This window comes from Sylvia atricapilla, chromosome 22 (genome assembly GCF_009819655.1).
Source record: "Sylvia atricapilla isolate bSylAtr1 chromosome 22, bSylAtr1.pri, whole genome shotgun sequence".
Lineage (NCBI taxonomy): Eukaryota > Metazoa > Chordata > Aves > Passeriformes > Sylviidae > Sylvia > Sylvia atricapilla.
Window position 1 is genome coordinate 2,688,717 of NC_089161.1, and position 16,529 is coordinate 2,705,245.

The 16,529-nt window shown below is 53.3% G+C and overlaps 1 protein-coding gene across 1 annotated transcript in view; it reads left to right on the forward strand.

Annotated features, from left to right (window-relative positions):
- Positions 1–12,011: 12,011 nt before the first annotated feature.
- PRDM16 (PR/SET domain 16) overlaps positions 12,012–16,529 on the forward strand; it is a 289,181-nt gene continuing 284,663 nt past the window's right edge. The window contains exon 1 of the mRNA XM_066334218.1: positions 12,012–12,475. Within this exon, the coding sequence (XP_066190315.1) occupies positions 12,439–12,475 (37 nt within the window). The 5' untranslated portion in view covers positions 12,012–12,438. The remainder of the gene's footprint in view (positions 12,476–16,529) is intronic.

A 16,529-nucleotide genomic window follows, 5' to 3' on the forward strand; every position in this document is an offset into this window, starting at 1 on the left:
CCAGAAGTGACACAGAAAGTGATTTGGGAAATCTGAATTGCTGCAGGAATGCTCTGGGGTTTGGGGTGAAATGTGGTACCATGTGGAGCAATTTGGGGCAAGTTTGGTCAGGAAATGAAGGTGACAATGTCTGAAAAGTCAGGCGACAGTAATTAGTGCCACCGCAACAGATAATAATTAGTGCCAGGCTAACGAGGGTGGGGAAGCCCAGCAGGTTCTCCTGCAGTGCCCCTGGGTGGCTCCAGTGCCAGAGGGTTTGTGCCATGGGGATGCTGCTGGCACTGCTGCTGCCCCTCCCAGGGGGTTGTGTGGGACCTCGTGGCTCCAGGTGGGATCTAGGGAGAGTCCTGGGAGGAGGAGGAGATGGGGATTTCCTGTAATTCCCTGGAAGGGAAGGATGGAGACTGTGCCCAGACCAGCAGAGAGGCCCTGAGTGCTCCGTGGTGCTGATGGAGCTGCCAAGGACCAGCCAAGTGCCTTTGCTCCCTTTTTCCCTGTGGATAATCACAGAAAAGTCGAATCATTTCATACAGTGTGTGCAACAAAATGTGGAATTTCTACTGGATGGCCACTGGCACCAACCTGGAAGGTTTTTATGATGCTGGAGGGGAACTGGCACCTGAGCTAAGGTCCAGGGAGGAGGAGAACTGGTGGCAAACCATCAGGAATTGTCCTTTGTGGAGAGCCCAGTGTTGGAGCTGCACGTTCATCTGCTTCTGTTAAAGAAACACACAGCTGCTCTCTGCCTGCTTTTATTGTTTAATTCATTCATGCTGCTTGTTGGAAACACCATCCTTAAAGTCCTTCTGGGGCAGAGTTTGCTTTCAAGAAAACTCTCCACGGAAAAGGCTTTCCTTTAAATTTAGTACAAAAGAAAAGCCCAACCAGTTTTATTTATAGATCAGGGCATGAGAGATTTTCAGTGTTCAAGCCAGTGCTCTATCTCTGTTTCTCCCATAAAAACATGTTTAGCATTTTTCTCATCCTACCAGAATAAAATTCTTTTATTGAGATTTTTTTTTTCCCCCTTGCTAAAATGCAACCACTTGAATGAATGACAAATAAATGCTGGATTTACCCACTGAATAATTTTTTGGGTTGTGATTCTGTTCTTGAATGACATGAGCTGGGTTTTGGTTATTCTTTAATAGATCACCTCTTACTTCTGTGACTTTGGGGCAGTTTATGGACCTAAGGTTGTATTTCCCAGAGATCTGTACCAGATGGATGATAAATCTGGGAGTTTTATTAATATAGAAGCATGCAGATTTTCCTTGTGGAATGTCTGCTTGTAGGAGCAGTGAGAAAATGGAGAAATGGTCAGAATTTTGGCCTTTCCAACAACCTGAGTGATTAAATGAACAATTTCATATCAGTCTGTGGTTAATGAAAGGGGAAAATGTGAAATTTTTTTTTGTTTGGTGAATGACAATGCTGCCAACACATCTTGATTTCTATTTATTCATGGTAAAATGCAGATTTTTGTCTTTCTTTAAAGTGATGGTTTTCCCTTTCCTGGTGAAGTTGGGTGTTGATAACCAGGTCCATCTGTAAAAAAATTAAAGGATGGGGTGGTTATTGAGCAGAGTTCTGACCTGCTTTGCTGGCAGGGTTTTCACAGAGCTCCAAAAGAGCTACAACTCTAAAATGTTAAAAAAAACCAAGTTGGGGACAATGGCAGCTTATTCCCTTGCTGAAATTTTGATAATTTTTCCATTGTACTATTTCCCAGTCCTTCTTTAACCCTTTTTGTGCTCTGCCAGCCCCAATTTAGTGGCTGACACGTTTCAGAATCAAAAGTTTCACTGCCTGGATGGTTCCCTCTGCTGAGCTTTGTGACAAAATCACTGATTATGACTCAACTTCCCTTCCAAATGTCCAGTGGCTGGGACCTGGAGTCGAGTCACATTCTGGGTTGTTAAAGAGAGGAGTTTAAAAGCTTTTAGTAATAATTTTATAGAAAATATGTTCCCCATATAAAGCAGTGCTGTCCCTTATAGTGCACCCAAACAGCTGGAAGTGTCCCAGGCCAGGTGGGACAGGGTTTGGAAGAATCTGGGATAGTGTCAGGTGTCCCCTGCCACCCAGGTGTCCCCTGGGGAGGTGTCCCCTGCCCCTGGGATGAGTTGGGATTGAAGCTCCCTTCCAAGCCAAACCAGCCTGGGGCTCTGTGAATGGGCAGATGCTGAGAGCTGCTCTTCTTTGAGCCTTTTATTGAGGAATCTGTGGCTTTATGGAATGAGGGATCTGGGAGAGATGGGGCACGTGGGGAGTGCTGGGTCACTGAAGCCACCCCTGTGCCAGCTCCTGTGGTGAGGGTGTGACTGCCAGAGTGGCCCCAGGTCACACAGAGAAGCTCCCTTAAGGTATTGAAGTCATTGAATGGATGATCTCACTCCACTATTTTTCACAGAGCTCCTCAGTTCGCTCTATTTAACTTTATAATGCAGAGAAATGGAACCACTTCCCCATCTGCCCCGTGCCCAGGGAACAAACCCGCAGCTGAGGGGCAGTGAAGCTGCTCCTGGTGTGTGGCAGGGCATTGGAAGGGTCCCAAAGGGGAACCTGAGCAGGTCTGGAGGTGTCTGTCAGGTTGTGTGGGTGGGATGTCCCTGCCTGGCCCCTCTCTGCTCCTTTGGGGGGTTTGTTCTCCAGGCAGGAGCTCTGCCCGAGCATCCTGCACAGGGAGGAGAAAATCCACCTGCTTACACCTCCAGTGTGTTTTACTCCTGTGGGTTTTTTTTCACCAGGGAAGTCTGGGAGTTGCTTTTCCAGCAGGGGAATGAGGCAGCTCAGGCACAGTAAATGAATGAAACAGGATTTTAAGGCGAAGGCCTGATAAAACGAGATGTCCCTTCTTATCAAATTGGTGCTGAGTTTGCAGCTTGCCGTGCTGCTCTTTTATAAATCACTTCATCCTTTATTCAGAAACTTTATTTCCTTCTCCCAGCGTGGAATCCCAGACTGGTTTGGGTTGGAAGGGACCTTAAAGCTCATCCCATTCCACGAGCAGGGCAGGGACACCTTCCACTATCCCAGGTTGCTCAGAGCTCGATCCAACCTGGCCTTGGACACTTCCAGGGATGGAGCATCCACAACCTGAACCAGATTTATTCATCCAGACTTTTGGTTCACCCAGCTGTCGGTGTAACATTTTATTTTAATGCCAACTATAAAAACCTTTCTCTCACTCAGGCTGTAAATCAGTGTTTCCAGGGTTTGGGTTTTTTTTTTTTTTTTTCACAAGGAATAGTGAGAGTGTCTGGTGCTTTCCCAACTGGGCCATTCCTTCCCTCAAAATTCTGCTCTTTCCTCTGTTTGAGCACAAATCTTCCCGGGAATAACCCAGTGGAACATGAGTCACTGCAGGAACCAGCACTGGGGCGAGGTGGGCTCCTGGCTTATAAATGGCACAATTGTAGATACAGGAGAGTCAAGGGCTGCTCTGCTTGGAAAGCTGGCTGGAAAATCGCACTCATGAGGTAGGCAGGCATTTACATCCACAGGAACCATCGGCTAGTTTGTATATATTTGCACTTCATTTTCTAACCACACTTCGGGAGCTTGGCTTTGAGCTATTCATTGATGAGCTTATCGCGGGCTGCACCTCCACAGCGAAATCGTGGCGTCCCTGTGGGGCTGCCACCGGCTCTCATTTGGCCAGTTTCTGGGCTAAAAAGCCACCGGCGAGGTGGAGAAACGTGATGAGCTCGCTGGTTTTTGTGTTAATGGAGTGTCGGGCGGGTCCGTGTGAAATTTGGGGAGTCTGAACGCCAAGAGCAGAACTCTGACAAGTGTTTGCCCGCTGCTGTTCCAACCCGAATCTCTGAAAGGAACGAGCGGGTTGTTCTTCCACCTGTAAAAAAATAAAATAAAACCCCACCACAATAATGTGTATTTATGAGTGGAGAAAGGTTTTTCTCTCAGTTTAACCCGCTGCTCGTTCCCGGGGAGGATGAACAGAGTCCTCCTGCCCTGGGAGGAGAGATCTGGGGAGAAAACACCGCGGTGGCTTCGAGAGTTTTCATCTCCTCCCTGCAAACGGAACCCAAACCTCGCACGGTCCAACACCGAGACTGTGGGGAGAGGAGAAACGGGGTTTAGCAGGACAGAGGGATGGATCCCTGCGATGTGTCAATTTTGTCTTTCGCCTTTCCTTGAGCCCTGAGCTGTCTGTCCCGCCTCGGATGGTGCCGTGTGTCCGAGGCTTTTCGGCTCAGCATTGTCTCATCAGCCGATGTGACACGGCGGGGATGAGGGGAGGAGAATACATTTCCCAAAACGTTATTTCCCGGGAATTAAAAAGCTGGTTTTTCGAAGAATTCCCAGCTCGTTCGAAGGTGGTGGTTGGTGGCACAGCAGCACATCGAGAGGGGGGACACGAGGTGAGCCCAAGGCATCCCTGCTGTAATTCTCCCCAGCTCTGCCCAAGGAATGAAGTTGACTCATTCTTCCTGGATGCGGTCCCACCTCTCATGGAAATCGATGGAATTCTTTCTCTAACACATGTTCTTACAGTTACTTTCTCCAGCAAGCCCTCGTTTGTAAATCTACATGAACTCTTGCTTCCCTGCGGTTAAAAATATTATATATATATATATAATTCTTTTTTTTTGGTAGTGATGGACCAGTCCCTCCCAGAATCCCGTAAATACTTTCCCATCTCTGGTTATGATCTGCAGAGGCGAGCACAGGAGCTCTTTGTGCTCTCTGCGCTTACACCATTTCATTGATTCCGCCTTGAAGGTCAGCGGGGAGAGCCGGGGTCCTGCCGGGGTTTTGGGGGGGTCCCGAGGGGTCGGGCTGGTCCCCCCCCGGCTGGGCCTGAGCAGCGCATCCCTCCCGCTGCCTTCCCCACTCCCCCGGGAGCGAGGGATGACGGCGACATCACCTCACACCCCATCAGCATTTTGCCTTCCTCCCCCTTCCCGGCTCGTGAGTTATGCTCTGAACTTGCCTTTTTTTTAAGATTTTTTTTTTTTTTAAGGAGCTGCTTTGTATTAAATGAATAAAATATGTTCGTGTCCCGTCGGGTCCCTGTTCGCTTCCATTCCGCCCCTTTATATATATATATATATAAAAAAAAAAAGAAGTAAAGGAGTTAATCAGGAATGAGTTGCCACCGGCTTTTTGCAGTTTATCGCGTTCCCCAGAGGAGTTTTACATCCTCAGCCCATTGGATCATCATCTTTTAATCCTGAAAAGAAAACTCTGCCGGTGTACGGGGGTGGTTGGAGGCAGAGATCCCGGCGCCTTGTAAACAGGTTGTTTTTTTGGTGTTGTTGTGGGGTTTTTTTCCCCCCAAACCCAGTAAGAATTTAAGGTTTGCGTTTATTTTATGCTCTCACAGATGCTTCTGGTATCAAAATCTCGCCGCGTTAATTTGTTCAGCTGTAGGAGAACAGCGTCTGTCCAGCCCCGAGAAATGTTTTCAGGTGTTCTGGGAACGGATAAATGTTTCCGATTTTAGAACGCTGTTAGTGTTTAAAGAAAAAGGGGAGTTCGGAGAAGGGTTTGAGTCTTTATTTGTTAAGGAAAAAGAAAAAAAAAAGGAAAAAAAATAAGTGTTCTTAATTATGACTCGGGGGTTGGGGGGGATGCTTGGAAAACTCCTCCAGAAAAGTAATTCTAAACAGTGAAGAAGAAGAAGAAAAAAAGAAAAATGCTCTATGATGTTTTATTTTAATAATCCTTTGCAGGCATGTGAGCCGTGGTCTGAGGGAGGAAAAAAAAAAAAATAAAGAAGTTTCGGGAAAAAGGCACGAACAATACCGCCTTTAAACCCAAATCTGCAAACTTCTGAGAATATGCCCTGGTATTGAATACACCGGATTTCTCTCCCGAGCGAAGGGGAAGGTTTTGTTCGTTTGGACAGTCTTTGAATACTGTTCTAAAACTTCTTTCAAGTGAGAACTGAAGAGAGAAATGTTAAGTTCTGGGAGGAGACAATAAGTTAGCATCTTTGAGCTGGGTCCCTTGCATGCAAATCAGCCTTTTGGCAATTTGGGGGCAGTTTAATTGGAAGGTGGCAAGAGCGAGCAAAGATAAGGGAGCGGGATGAGGAGCGGGGGGACACCGGACCTCTCTCCTCACCTTGCCCGGGGATCCCCTCGCAGCCCCCGGCCCGTCCCGTCGGATCATCGCCCCTTTTCCCCCCCTCTCAGCTCCCAAAGGTGCCTCGGGAACAAATCCCCATCGCTCTGAAGTTTCTGTGATTTTCACCGGAGGAGTTTTTGTCCCCCCGCTTTTGTCACCCCCGGGGCTCCGTGTCAGGCCTGGCCGCCTTTGGGCTGTGCGCACTGAGGGATGGATGGCTGCTGGGGCTCCTCATTTCCCCACCGCCAGGGAAAAGGTCTTGAACTCAATTAATAGCTAATAATTAGCCAGCCGGCCCCGCCGCTGCTGTCCTTAGAGGAGGGAGAGGGAGTGAAGCAGGCGAGGAAGCCGCGGGGGCTCCGGAGGTGGCGGGGACCTCCCTTGGGTGTCCCCTCGGGGACTTGGGCGGCTCTTTGGGGGCTGAGGCTCATCCCGCACCCTCAGGGGCAGCAGGAGGAGGGGACGATGAGGGGACAATGAGGGGACACCCCCAAAGGGAAGGGAGTCACCCCCAGAGCGAGCGGGGAGAGTTCCCAATTCCGGCAGGGCAGCAAACTTTGGGGGTCAGCCCTTGGCAGCCCCAAACCATTGAAATAAAGCCAATCCCTCCGTGGCCGGAGCTCGGGTGGGGTTCTGGGGCTGCCGGGGTGGAACAGGGGATCCCCCGGCCAAAGCGAACCCCAAAACCAGCCCCGCTGCATCCCTCTGCCCGCTCCGACCCGGGGCCGGTTCTCTTCACTCCGAGGGGAAAAAAGCGACGCGGATCTTTGTAGTGCCTTCAGAATTCGGCATTTCTGCTGCAAAATGCTCCATGGAAAATCGCCTGGCCCATACCTGTTTGCCAGGGCCGCTCCCCGCAGGAGAGAACCTCCCCAAAAAAGCCCCGGGGCAAGGAGAAAGCGCAGCCCTGAGAGAGCGGGGGCTTGAGCTCTTTCCATGACAAAACTCCGCTGAATTACAGCGCCCATCGTTTCCATTTTGCTTTCATTTAGCAAGCAATCTGCGGGCAAAAATATTTTGATCAAACGTCTAAAAAAAAAAAAAAATGCTATAACTCCTTAATTTCCCTTCATTCCCAGAGTCCGTCACGATTTAAACTGCTGTGTTTACATCCCTGGAACTGTCTGTTCATGGGAGACAACACTGCTCCATGTCTGACGATTGTAATTATAATCATGTTCAAGTTAGATATTCAAATGTAAATGGTGCTTTTCTTTTTATTTTCCTTTTTTTTTTTTCTTTTTTCTTTTTCCTTTTTCTTTTTTTTTTACGACTTTTCATTTTAGGACGTGAATTTTTACCTTCGCCCGGGACCAGCAAGGCGCAACCTCGCGCCGTGGAGTGTAACGAATTCGGAGGAATTCTTAGGGCTGAACATGTTTTTTGAAAAATCTGAAATGGCAATTTACACGGTATTTTTTCATGGCCAGAGGAGCCAGTGTTTTCTTCTAGAAATAAGGGAAAAAAAATAGACTGATCACCTCATTTTAATGCACAGACGGGTTTCAGTGCAGCTGGAATATCAGGGAAGAGGTGCAGGACAGTGAATGCAGGCACAGGTTATGCTGCCGTATTCATCTTCCCCCTCTATTTCATTGCTTAGGGGACCAGCAAGAGTGACTTAATTTCTTTTATTTTTTTTTTCCCTATACAAAATGCAGCCATTTCTGCCTTTCTCACTGGCGCTTGTTCCGGCGCTTCTCAAAGGTTTTCGGGTAAAAAAAAAAAAAAAAAAAAAATTAATTTAAACCAATGAGAGTGTAAATAGGTCACTTCAGGAGAGGGTCTGGCGGATGGAGGATGTGACACCCGCACTGAGCTCCATCACCCTCTACCTGCTCAGAGAACAGCTCTGAGCCACCCCGAGCGGCTCCGGGTGGCACAGGGGGGAGGATCCCTGTGGGGAGGGGACCGCGACCACCTTTACAACCTTTACAGAGTTTAATTTTTGTTCTTTTTTATGTTTCTCGCCTCTCCCCGGCCTCCAGCAGAGCCGCTGCTGAGGAGGCGAGCTGCCCCAAGGGTGAAGGGATGCTCGGCGGGGACTCCCCGCGTTGTCCCCGTTGTCCCCGGGGGTGGCCCGGGGCTCCGGGCTGTCCTGAACCGCCCCCTTGTGCCGGCTCCTCGCAGGGACCGGGGGCTCGGCGGCTCGTCCCGGAGCTCTCGGAATTCCTTGGGATGCCAAGCGCTCCGTGGCGTGGGCGCGAGGCAGCTCCTCATCACCGCGTGTCCTCATCAGCCCGTGGGCGCGCTCCCGCCGCTAATTAACGGCAGATTAGGAGGGGGGAAAAAAAAATAAAATAAAAATCCCCCCGGGGAAGCGTGTGACATTCTCAGCGCCTGATCTGCCACCCCGCGGAGCTCAGCCCCGTCCTGTGCCGCCCGGGCTCTTGCGTAGTTGAAAATATTAATTCCCGGGTTAATCCCACGCCGCAAACCGTGCGCAGGAACAAGGAGTGATTGATGCGAAAATCCTCGGGAAAAGGGTTACTCGGGGCGTGCGGCAGCGCCCGGACAAGCTGGACGGGCTCAACCATTTTAATCTTCTTTACTGCTCGAAAATACTTGTGCAGAAGAGCTCCCCAAAGCCCCTCTCCCGTCTCCCGTGGGTGCCCACCCGAGCTCCCGGAGAGCGGAGCCACGGGGTAACTCCCACGGCAGCGCTTCGACCTGGAGCGGGTTTGCCAAGGGCGCCTTGTAAAATACCTTGAAGGCTCTGCTGGGGCTGGGGATGCCAAGGAAACCCCCCGTAAATTGCGCCCCCTCCCCAGAGCCGCGGGGAGCCCCCGGGCCGCGGGGCTGAGCGCTGCCATCTCCATTAGCGGGGTCAGGGTGGAGGAGCAGAGAGGGGCCAGGGCGGAGGGGATGGACCCCCGAGCAGGCTCTTTTCGGTCCCGCCCGTTTCCCTGTGCCCCCAGACCCCTTAGACCCCCCTCGGCCCGGCCGTGCTGCCCGGCGGCTCCCGGCCCCTGGCACGAGTGTGGGGCACAGGCTGCTCCTTTCCCTGCGGGTTATTAAGGCTCGGTGGAAAACCGGCTGCCTTCAGCGGAGCGGTTTTCCCCTCGGGCCATGCCCCAGGCTGGCCGTGGGCAGAGTTCTGGGGAAGTGGCGGAGCACGGAGCGGCTCCAGGCCGGGCAGGGCCCCGCTTCCCTGCTCCTTGGCAGGCACCCGCCTTGACCCGGCAGCGCCGAGAACCTTCCTGGCGCTTCACCCTTCCTCCACGGGCGTTAATTCGCCCTTCCCCGTGGAATGGACACGCACTCAAACAGGTGCAGGCTGGCAAAGCCGCTGGAAAAGCCGCGGGATGCTCGCCCGGCGGGACACGAGGGGAGCTCCGGGGATTCCGGGGAGGCTGCGAGGATCTCCCTGCCCGGCCGCACACCTCCCCCGGGGGCTTTGCTGAGCCCCAGGACCCCCCTCTCCTTCCGCGGGGGGCAGAGAGGCACCAGTGGGAGCAGCAGGACACGCTGTCCCCGGAGCGCCCGGGGCCCTGCCCTGGCCACCAGCCCCGCCGCTCCCCAAGCTCTTTGGGCTTAAAGCGAGCTGAGAAACGAGCCCCGTTCCCGGGGCCGGAACCGCAACCCCCCGGCCGTGCCCGCTGCGGGAAGGGATCCCACTCGTGTCGGGGATGGCAGCGCGTCCTTCCCCACACTCACCTCAGCCCGCGCCCAGCACACCCCGGCACCGGCCCTTCCAAATTCGTTCTCTTCTTTTTACATATTTTTTCCCCCACATTCTTTTAATCTTTTTTATATTTTTTTTTTTTTTTTAGTTTTAGTTTTAGGGGTTTTGGGGGTTTTTTTCCTCCCCTTTTCCCCCTTTGGTGGGCCGCAGCCCGGCCTTGCTGTGCCCGGCGGCGGCTGCGGGAGCCCCGCTGGAGCCCGGCCGCTGCCGCCTGGGCCCGGCAGGAACGCGGCCGGAGCCGGGGAAGAGGCACGGGCAGAGCCGGGGGGTGCCGGGGACAACCGGGACAGCCCCAGGGCAGCGGCTTTCCATCGCTTCTCGGCGCCTTCGTTTGCAGAATCATCACCCAAACCGTGACCCCCCGATACCCACCCCAACCGCGCGGCCCCGAAAACGTTTTGCCTCTCCTCAAACATCTCCACGCCGGAGCTTGGCTGTCTCCCGCAGGAGCCGATTCCTGGGGGAGTCTGGGTGATGGGGATGAGGAGGGTTTTGGCAAGAAAAGCCGGGGCTGTGCGGGGCTGGGGCTGCGGGGGGCACGGCCGCGGTGCCCGCCCGGTGCTCCGAGCCCTCCGTGACCTTGGTTCCCCGCCTCGGCCACGGGGACGCGGCCACCGGGGCATCGTCACCTTCCAGCCGCGGCTCTGCCGGGCTCTATCCCATCTTCTGCCACAGAAAACCGCTGTAATAACAGCGAGAAATAACCCCGGGACGACGTTTTCAAACTGAAATCCGTCCGTCCCGGGAGCTGCTCGGTGGGGGACTCGGGGACAGCGAGCGTCCGGGACGGCTGGAAGAAATATTTTCAATGAGTTGGAAAACACTCGAGCTCCTGTTTCACCGGTGAGGGCTGGGAAGAGCTTGTTTTTCCAACCTCGGGGTGCCCGGCGCGCCGTGGAACGGCGTCCTCGAGGCAGGAATTCACAGGCACCGCTTCGGCATTTTTAGGCGACACGTGGCTCCGAGTTCCCTTCAAACGGATTTATTTTATTTGGCCTCCTGCTTTCCCCCCCTCACCCTTCCCTCGAAACTCCGGCTCCTCGGTAGCATCTGAAAGGCCTCTGCTCCCATTTGCAATTAAGGAGTTTATTGAGGAGGGGAAAACCGGTAATTAGCAGGAATATTCCCCCCCTCTCCCCAGTTCCACCTGCAGGGCAGGAGTGCAGCTGGCGGAATGGCTTCCAGCAGGGACCTGACGCACCCACACAAGTTTTGCTTTTGGTTTGGTTTTTTTTTTTTAATCTTTTTGGGTTTTTTTTTTTTTTTTTTCGCGATGCCCTTCGGTGCGAGGGCTCCCCGGGATGGGTCCGCACCTCCAGCGCGGAGCCCCCGCGCCGCTCTCAGCCGCGCCATTATTTTATGGAATGTTTAAGACGACGCGCGTTTCTCCCTCTCTCCATATTAATCTCATTAAATCCTACCTTTCAACCTTCTTCCGTGACCATCTGACCTGGCCACTTGAATTAAAATAGTGCTTTCTCCGCAGTCAAAGCCAGCACATCAATCACCGGCTATTTACACTTCGCTCCTCTCTTCAAAGCGTCTCTGCCCCAGCGCTCGCTACCTCCTCTCGGGGGGGTCCTGGGGGGCTCCCCGGTGCTCCGGGGCTGTTTGTCCTTCCTCTCCCCCCTTTCCTCGGGTGTCTGGCGGCGTTTCCCCGTCCCTGGGGAGCGCTGCCCCGGCGCGCTGCCTTTCCACCTGAAAGGCAGAGCAGAGCGGCCGCCTTCCCTCCCCGACCCCTCCCGGGCGTCACAAACCGAGGGTAAAACCCCCGGTGACACCGACAAACCCCGGCCGGGGACGAGGAGCGAAGCCGCCGAACGCTGGGAAAAAAAAATATTATTCTGGTAGAAACACGAGAAATGCCGATAAAAACACAACGGCGCGAGATCTGTTATTTTAAAAGTGATTGTTTTTAAAGTTAGGTAAAATCCCACCCCCCAGCCGCCCCCCAGCCCACCGAGCCGAAGGGGGAGAGGAAGGCAAAAAAAAAAAAAAAAAAAAAAAAAAGAAAAAAAAAGAAAAAAAAAAAGTTTTTTAAAAAAGGAAGAAAATAAAGACAGACACTGGTCGAAAAGTTACGTAAATAAACATTTTTTCAGATTAAAAACAAAAGCATGTCCAAACTAGGAACGTTTACAAGATGACAACCGCTAAGAAACTTTCTCTACAGCATCGCTATTCAGCAGTAACAACAACAACAATAATATAATAATAATAATCACCTCTTTATAGGATGGCACCTTGGTCCTTAAATATTGTCCAGTGTATAAGGTCAGTGTGCGGAGGGTTAGGAGCGGAGAGGGCTGATTTTTCTTAAAGGGGCAGATCAGGGCAAGGCTGTGATGGTGCCGGCAGAGAGGAGGGGGCAGAGATAAGTGGTCTGAGGAAGAGGATAAGACCGAGAGGAAAAAAAAAAAAAAAAAGAAAAAAAGAAAAAAAAAAAAAAAGAAGAAGGAAAAAAAAAAAAAAACCTCCAAACCAGCCCGATGATGATGAATACATTGGAAAGTTTTTTTGGCCCTGGTGAGGGTGTCAGATTGAATGCTCTGTGCGCATGTGCGAAGGTGTCCAAACTGACAATGCTGGGGAGATGAAGATAGTGTGTAGCTGCTTCTGGGCTCAAGGAGGAGGAGAGGAATCCACACGCCGACACGATGAGATCCAAAGCGAGGGCGAGAAAACTGCCCAAAAGTAGGTCCTTTCTTCTCCCTTCTTCCGCGTACCGCCGGCGGGGGCCGGGGGCACGGAGCCGGGCCGGGGTTTGCTCTGGGCTGAGCCCCTGTCGCCCTCCCCGAGGCCGCCGCAGCCCCGCGCACCGCCCGCCCCTGGGCGCGGGTCCCCCCGCGCTGCCCCGCGGCCGCTCCGCGCTGCCCCGCTCGGCTCTCCGCGCTCCAGCGGGCGGGCGGTGAGCGGGGCCGGGGGAGAGCGAGCGAGCGAGAGAGAGAGAGAGAGAGAGAGAGAAAAAGCGAAAGTTTAGCTGGAAGTTGACGAAAGGGGATAGCGAGCAACTTTTTTTTTTTTTTTTTTTTTTTTTTTTTTTTTTTTTTTTTTTATTGAGTCGTTTCCCCGAGTCTTGTGAAATCATATTCCCGGCTTTTGAAATAGTGGGCGCTAGAGGTCTGCGTTTGGCATCTGCCGGCGGGAGCCGAGAGACGGAGCGCTGGAAAGAGAGAGAGAGAGAGAGAGAGAGGGGGAGAGAGACAGGCAGAGACGGCGGGGGGCGAGGGGGGGAGTGGGAGAAACCCTTCTGGTCTCGGGAACAATTATCGAGGAGAGGGAAGGAAGAGAATTTGTAGCAAAAAAAAAAAAAAAAAAAAAAAAGGATCCGCTCTCAGTGAGGGGCTTTGGAGTCGCAGGTCCAGAGGGAAGATCCCGAAGGCAGCTCGGGTGTCCCAGCTGGGGGTTAAGAAGGTCTGGGGGAGGGGAGTGTGGGGGAGTGTCTTTAATTTTTAATTTTTTAAAATTTACTTGGGGGTGGAATTGCAGCTCGTAAGTCTCGCGCAGCTTTTTCCCCTCCGTCTTCCAGCGGACCCCCTCTCCCGTTCCTTCTTTCTTTCGAGTGGTTTTTAGACCGGATTTTCCGAGGAGGAGAGTGTGGCTCTTGTAGGGAGGAGCGGGTCCTCTGTGCCCCCGCTCCCGCAGAGTCCCGGGATGGTTCCTTGGTGTTTCCCTGTTGGGTTCCGGTGGCAGCGCTGGATCCCGGACAGCCTGCCTGTCCTAGTACTATTATTATTATTATTATTATTATTATTATTATTATTATTATTATTATTATTATTACAACTAGCATTATTTAGTTTCTGTTTCGCTCTGCCTCAGTGCGAAATCTCTGGAGCTGCAGAAGTTCCAGCTCAGTCCGTGCCCCGCTGCAAACTCTGCTCGTAGCGCTCGGAGGAGGCTCGGGCGAGCAGCGCCTTCCCTCGCGTGGGTTTCCACGGGAGTCCCCGGGGGACCTGGGGTCGCTCAGAGCCGGGTTTGAGCGAGGGGATCCCCCCCAAGATGAGGGGATCCCCCCAAGGTGATGGGGGGCAGCTCCCCGCAGCAATCCCCTTCGGGTTCAGCTTCTCCCCGCGGCTGCCGAGGGCTCACGGGCGCTCCAGCGCTCCCACCCGTGCGGCTCCGGGCTGGATTTTGTCATCCAAGTTCGTTTGTTCCGGAGCCTTTCCGAGCCGCCAAGGTCAGCGGGGCAGGGCTGGTGCCGCCCCCCGGCATCGGCTCTTCCAGGGGGGACCCTTCCCCAAACCCAGCGCGCCTCTTTGGGGCCGCTTTTCCTCACAAAGTCCCTTTTGTCGCCGGGTTTGTCGCTGGGTTTGTCGTCGGCCCCGCAGCAGCCCCAGGCCCCGAGGTTCGCCTCGGTGTCGCGACATTTTCCATCGCGCTCCAGGAATGTCCCCCCTTTGTCCCCAAAGCGTGTCCGTGTGTCCCCCCGAACACCTCCCTGGGCTCTGCGGGCACCGGCGCTGCTCGGGGCGGGATGGGTCACTCTTTACGTGGTCAATTTTGTCACCCCATGGCTGGCGAGTTATTCGGCAAGTTCTTTGAATTAAGTCAGGGATTTTATTTTAGTTTATTTTATTTTTTCCCCCAATAAGCATTCGTTTTAAGCGTCCCCGTTAAAATAAGAACTTTTTTTAAAAGTCGTCACTTATTGTTTTGGATTGGTAAAGCGAGGAATGATTTTCAGAGCTCTCTTGGCTGGAAAAGCCAAGTTCAATGGTTAAATAAGCAGGAATATTTCACTTTTACTTTTATTTTCCTTTATATTTTTTTCCTTTCTTTTTCCTCTCCTCTCCTTCTGTTCTCTTTTTCACTTCTTAAAAAGACCCCGGGTTTTTTTTGCAGATGTGCCCGGCGGGTTTTTACAGTGCGGGTTTTTACAGATGTGTCCCCGGTGGGTGCGATGCGGATCCGGCCGCGTTTGAGCGCGGGTGGGACCCTCCACGCTCCCCCCGTGAGCTCTCAGCGAGCTGCGGCAGCTTAAGGGCTAAAAAAAAAAAAACTAAAAGAAAAAAAAGCTTTTCGGTGCTTGGGTATCTCAAGAGCTCGGGGGAGAAGGGCCCGGAGCTCCGTGGGCCGGAGCGAGTCCTTCCCGGGGCCGGAGCTGCGGAGTGGCCGCGGACACTGCTGGAAACTCCTGCTCGGAGGTTGAGCCCTGATTAAAATCAGGTGTTTAATACAATACCAGGCCCAACAGTTTATGGGGTTTCAGCCGAGGATTTGGGTTTTTGGTTTTTTTTGGTTTTTTTTAGGGATCACAGTTCAAAACAGTAGTCCAGAGCTAAGGTTTCAATATCCCAGGAGTATTTATTCGCCAAAACAGATTAAACACGGACACGAGTGTAAGATCTCGCTGTGTTTTTTTTCCCGGCGAGGTAGCGACAACTTCTTTCACCGCATGGGACCCTGCAGGTCCCTTCCCAGCTAGTTTTGGTGGCTGCTCCAGCCCCGGGAGCGGCTGCGGGTGCTGGGAATACCCGCACGGCCCCGGTGCGCGGCCGCCGAGCCCCGGCGAGCCTTTAAAAACAACGCTGTGACTGGAGAATTTCATTTCATTGGACAATATTTTAAGCAGATGTGAGGCTCCGCTGGGAATTCGACTCTATTACCTGCCTGGGAAAGGGGGAGAACGCGGTTGCGCTGGGGTGGGAGAGGGATTCTCGGTGATTTCAGTCACACCGGGAGAGCGGCAGGTACCGGGGGCAGCGGAGCTGAACCGGAGCCGGGCATGGTTCTCGCTCGCTTTATGGCTCCCGGCAAGGCTGGGAGCCTTTAGAAAGGGCTGTAAATCAAAAAGCGAGGCTCGCTCAGGGTGCGGAGAGGCGCAGCAGCCCCCGGGGGTGCCCAGGTGAGCGCTGCCCCCGCAGGGCCCGGCTGTGCCCCGCGGCCCCGAAGGGCAGCGCCGGCACGGGCAGGTACAAGGCCACGCCGTGTCCCCGGCTCCGAGGGCCTCGTCCTTCCTGGACAAAACCCAACCTGTGTGAGTGGGGAGAAGGTTGTGCAGCAGCCGGGGGTCTCGCTGCTGCTGGCGGGGAGAGGATGCACACGAGGCGAGGGACACGCGAGTCGGGCGCCGCACGCTTAAAGCGAATTCGTTGCCTTTCGAAATCCCCGAATTTCAGAGTACAGGCACAACACCAAGCCGCACAGGGCTGGGCAGGATCGCAGGCTCTCAAATAAACGCTCGTAAATAAAAGCTGGTATTTCTGCAGCCTCGTTTGGTTTTCACTGCCAGGAGCAGGACCGAGGGACACTTTGGGGCCGGAGTTTTCAGGCAGCGCTGGTGCATCCTCCGGGCAGGCTGGATTGGTAGCAAAATGGTTGTGAATCCAGCCCTGCCCTGCCCGGCACCGATTCCTCGCTTTCGGGCTTCGCCTTCGAGGAGAGAACAGGCTTCCCGTTTAGTGATATTTTATTAATTTTATTTTAATTAAAGCTGATGAGACAGTGAAGGGAAAAGGGAGAGCGAGAGGAGGGAACGCGGAGCTGGAGCCCAAGCGCCACTTCCCGGCGCCCGGCTCCGTTTGTGCTCCCACAGACGCCTCCAAAGCTGCAGCTCACGGAGGAGGAGAATTGATGGCGCTTTCGGGCGTTTTAGATTTTTTTTTCCCCATCTCCAAAAAAAGCTCTCCCTCTGCCCTGTCCCTACCCAGAGCCCCGGGCACCGCGGGGCGGAGGGAGGCAGCGAGCGGCAGCGCTGTGCCCAGCTCGGTGCCCTGCTCTCGGTGACCGGGATGTCCCCAAAACT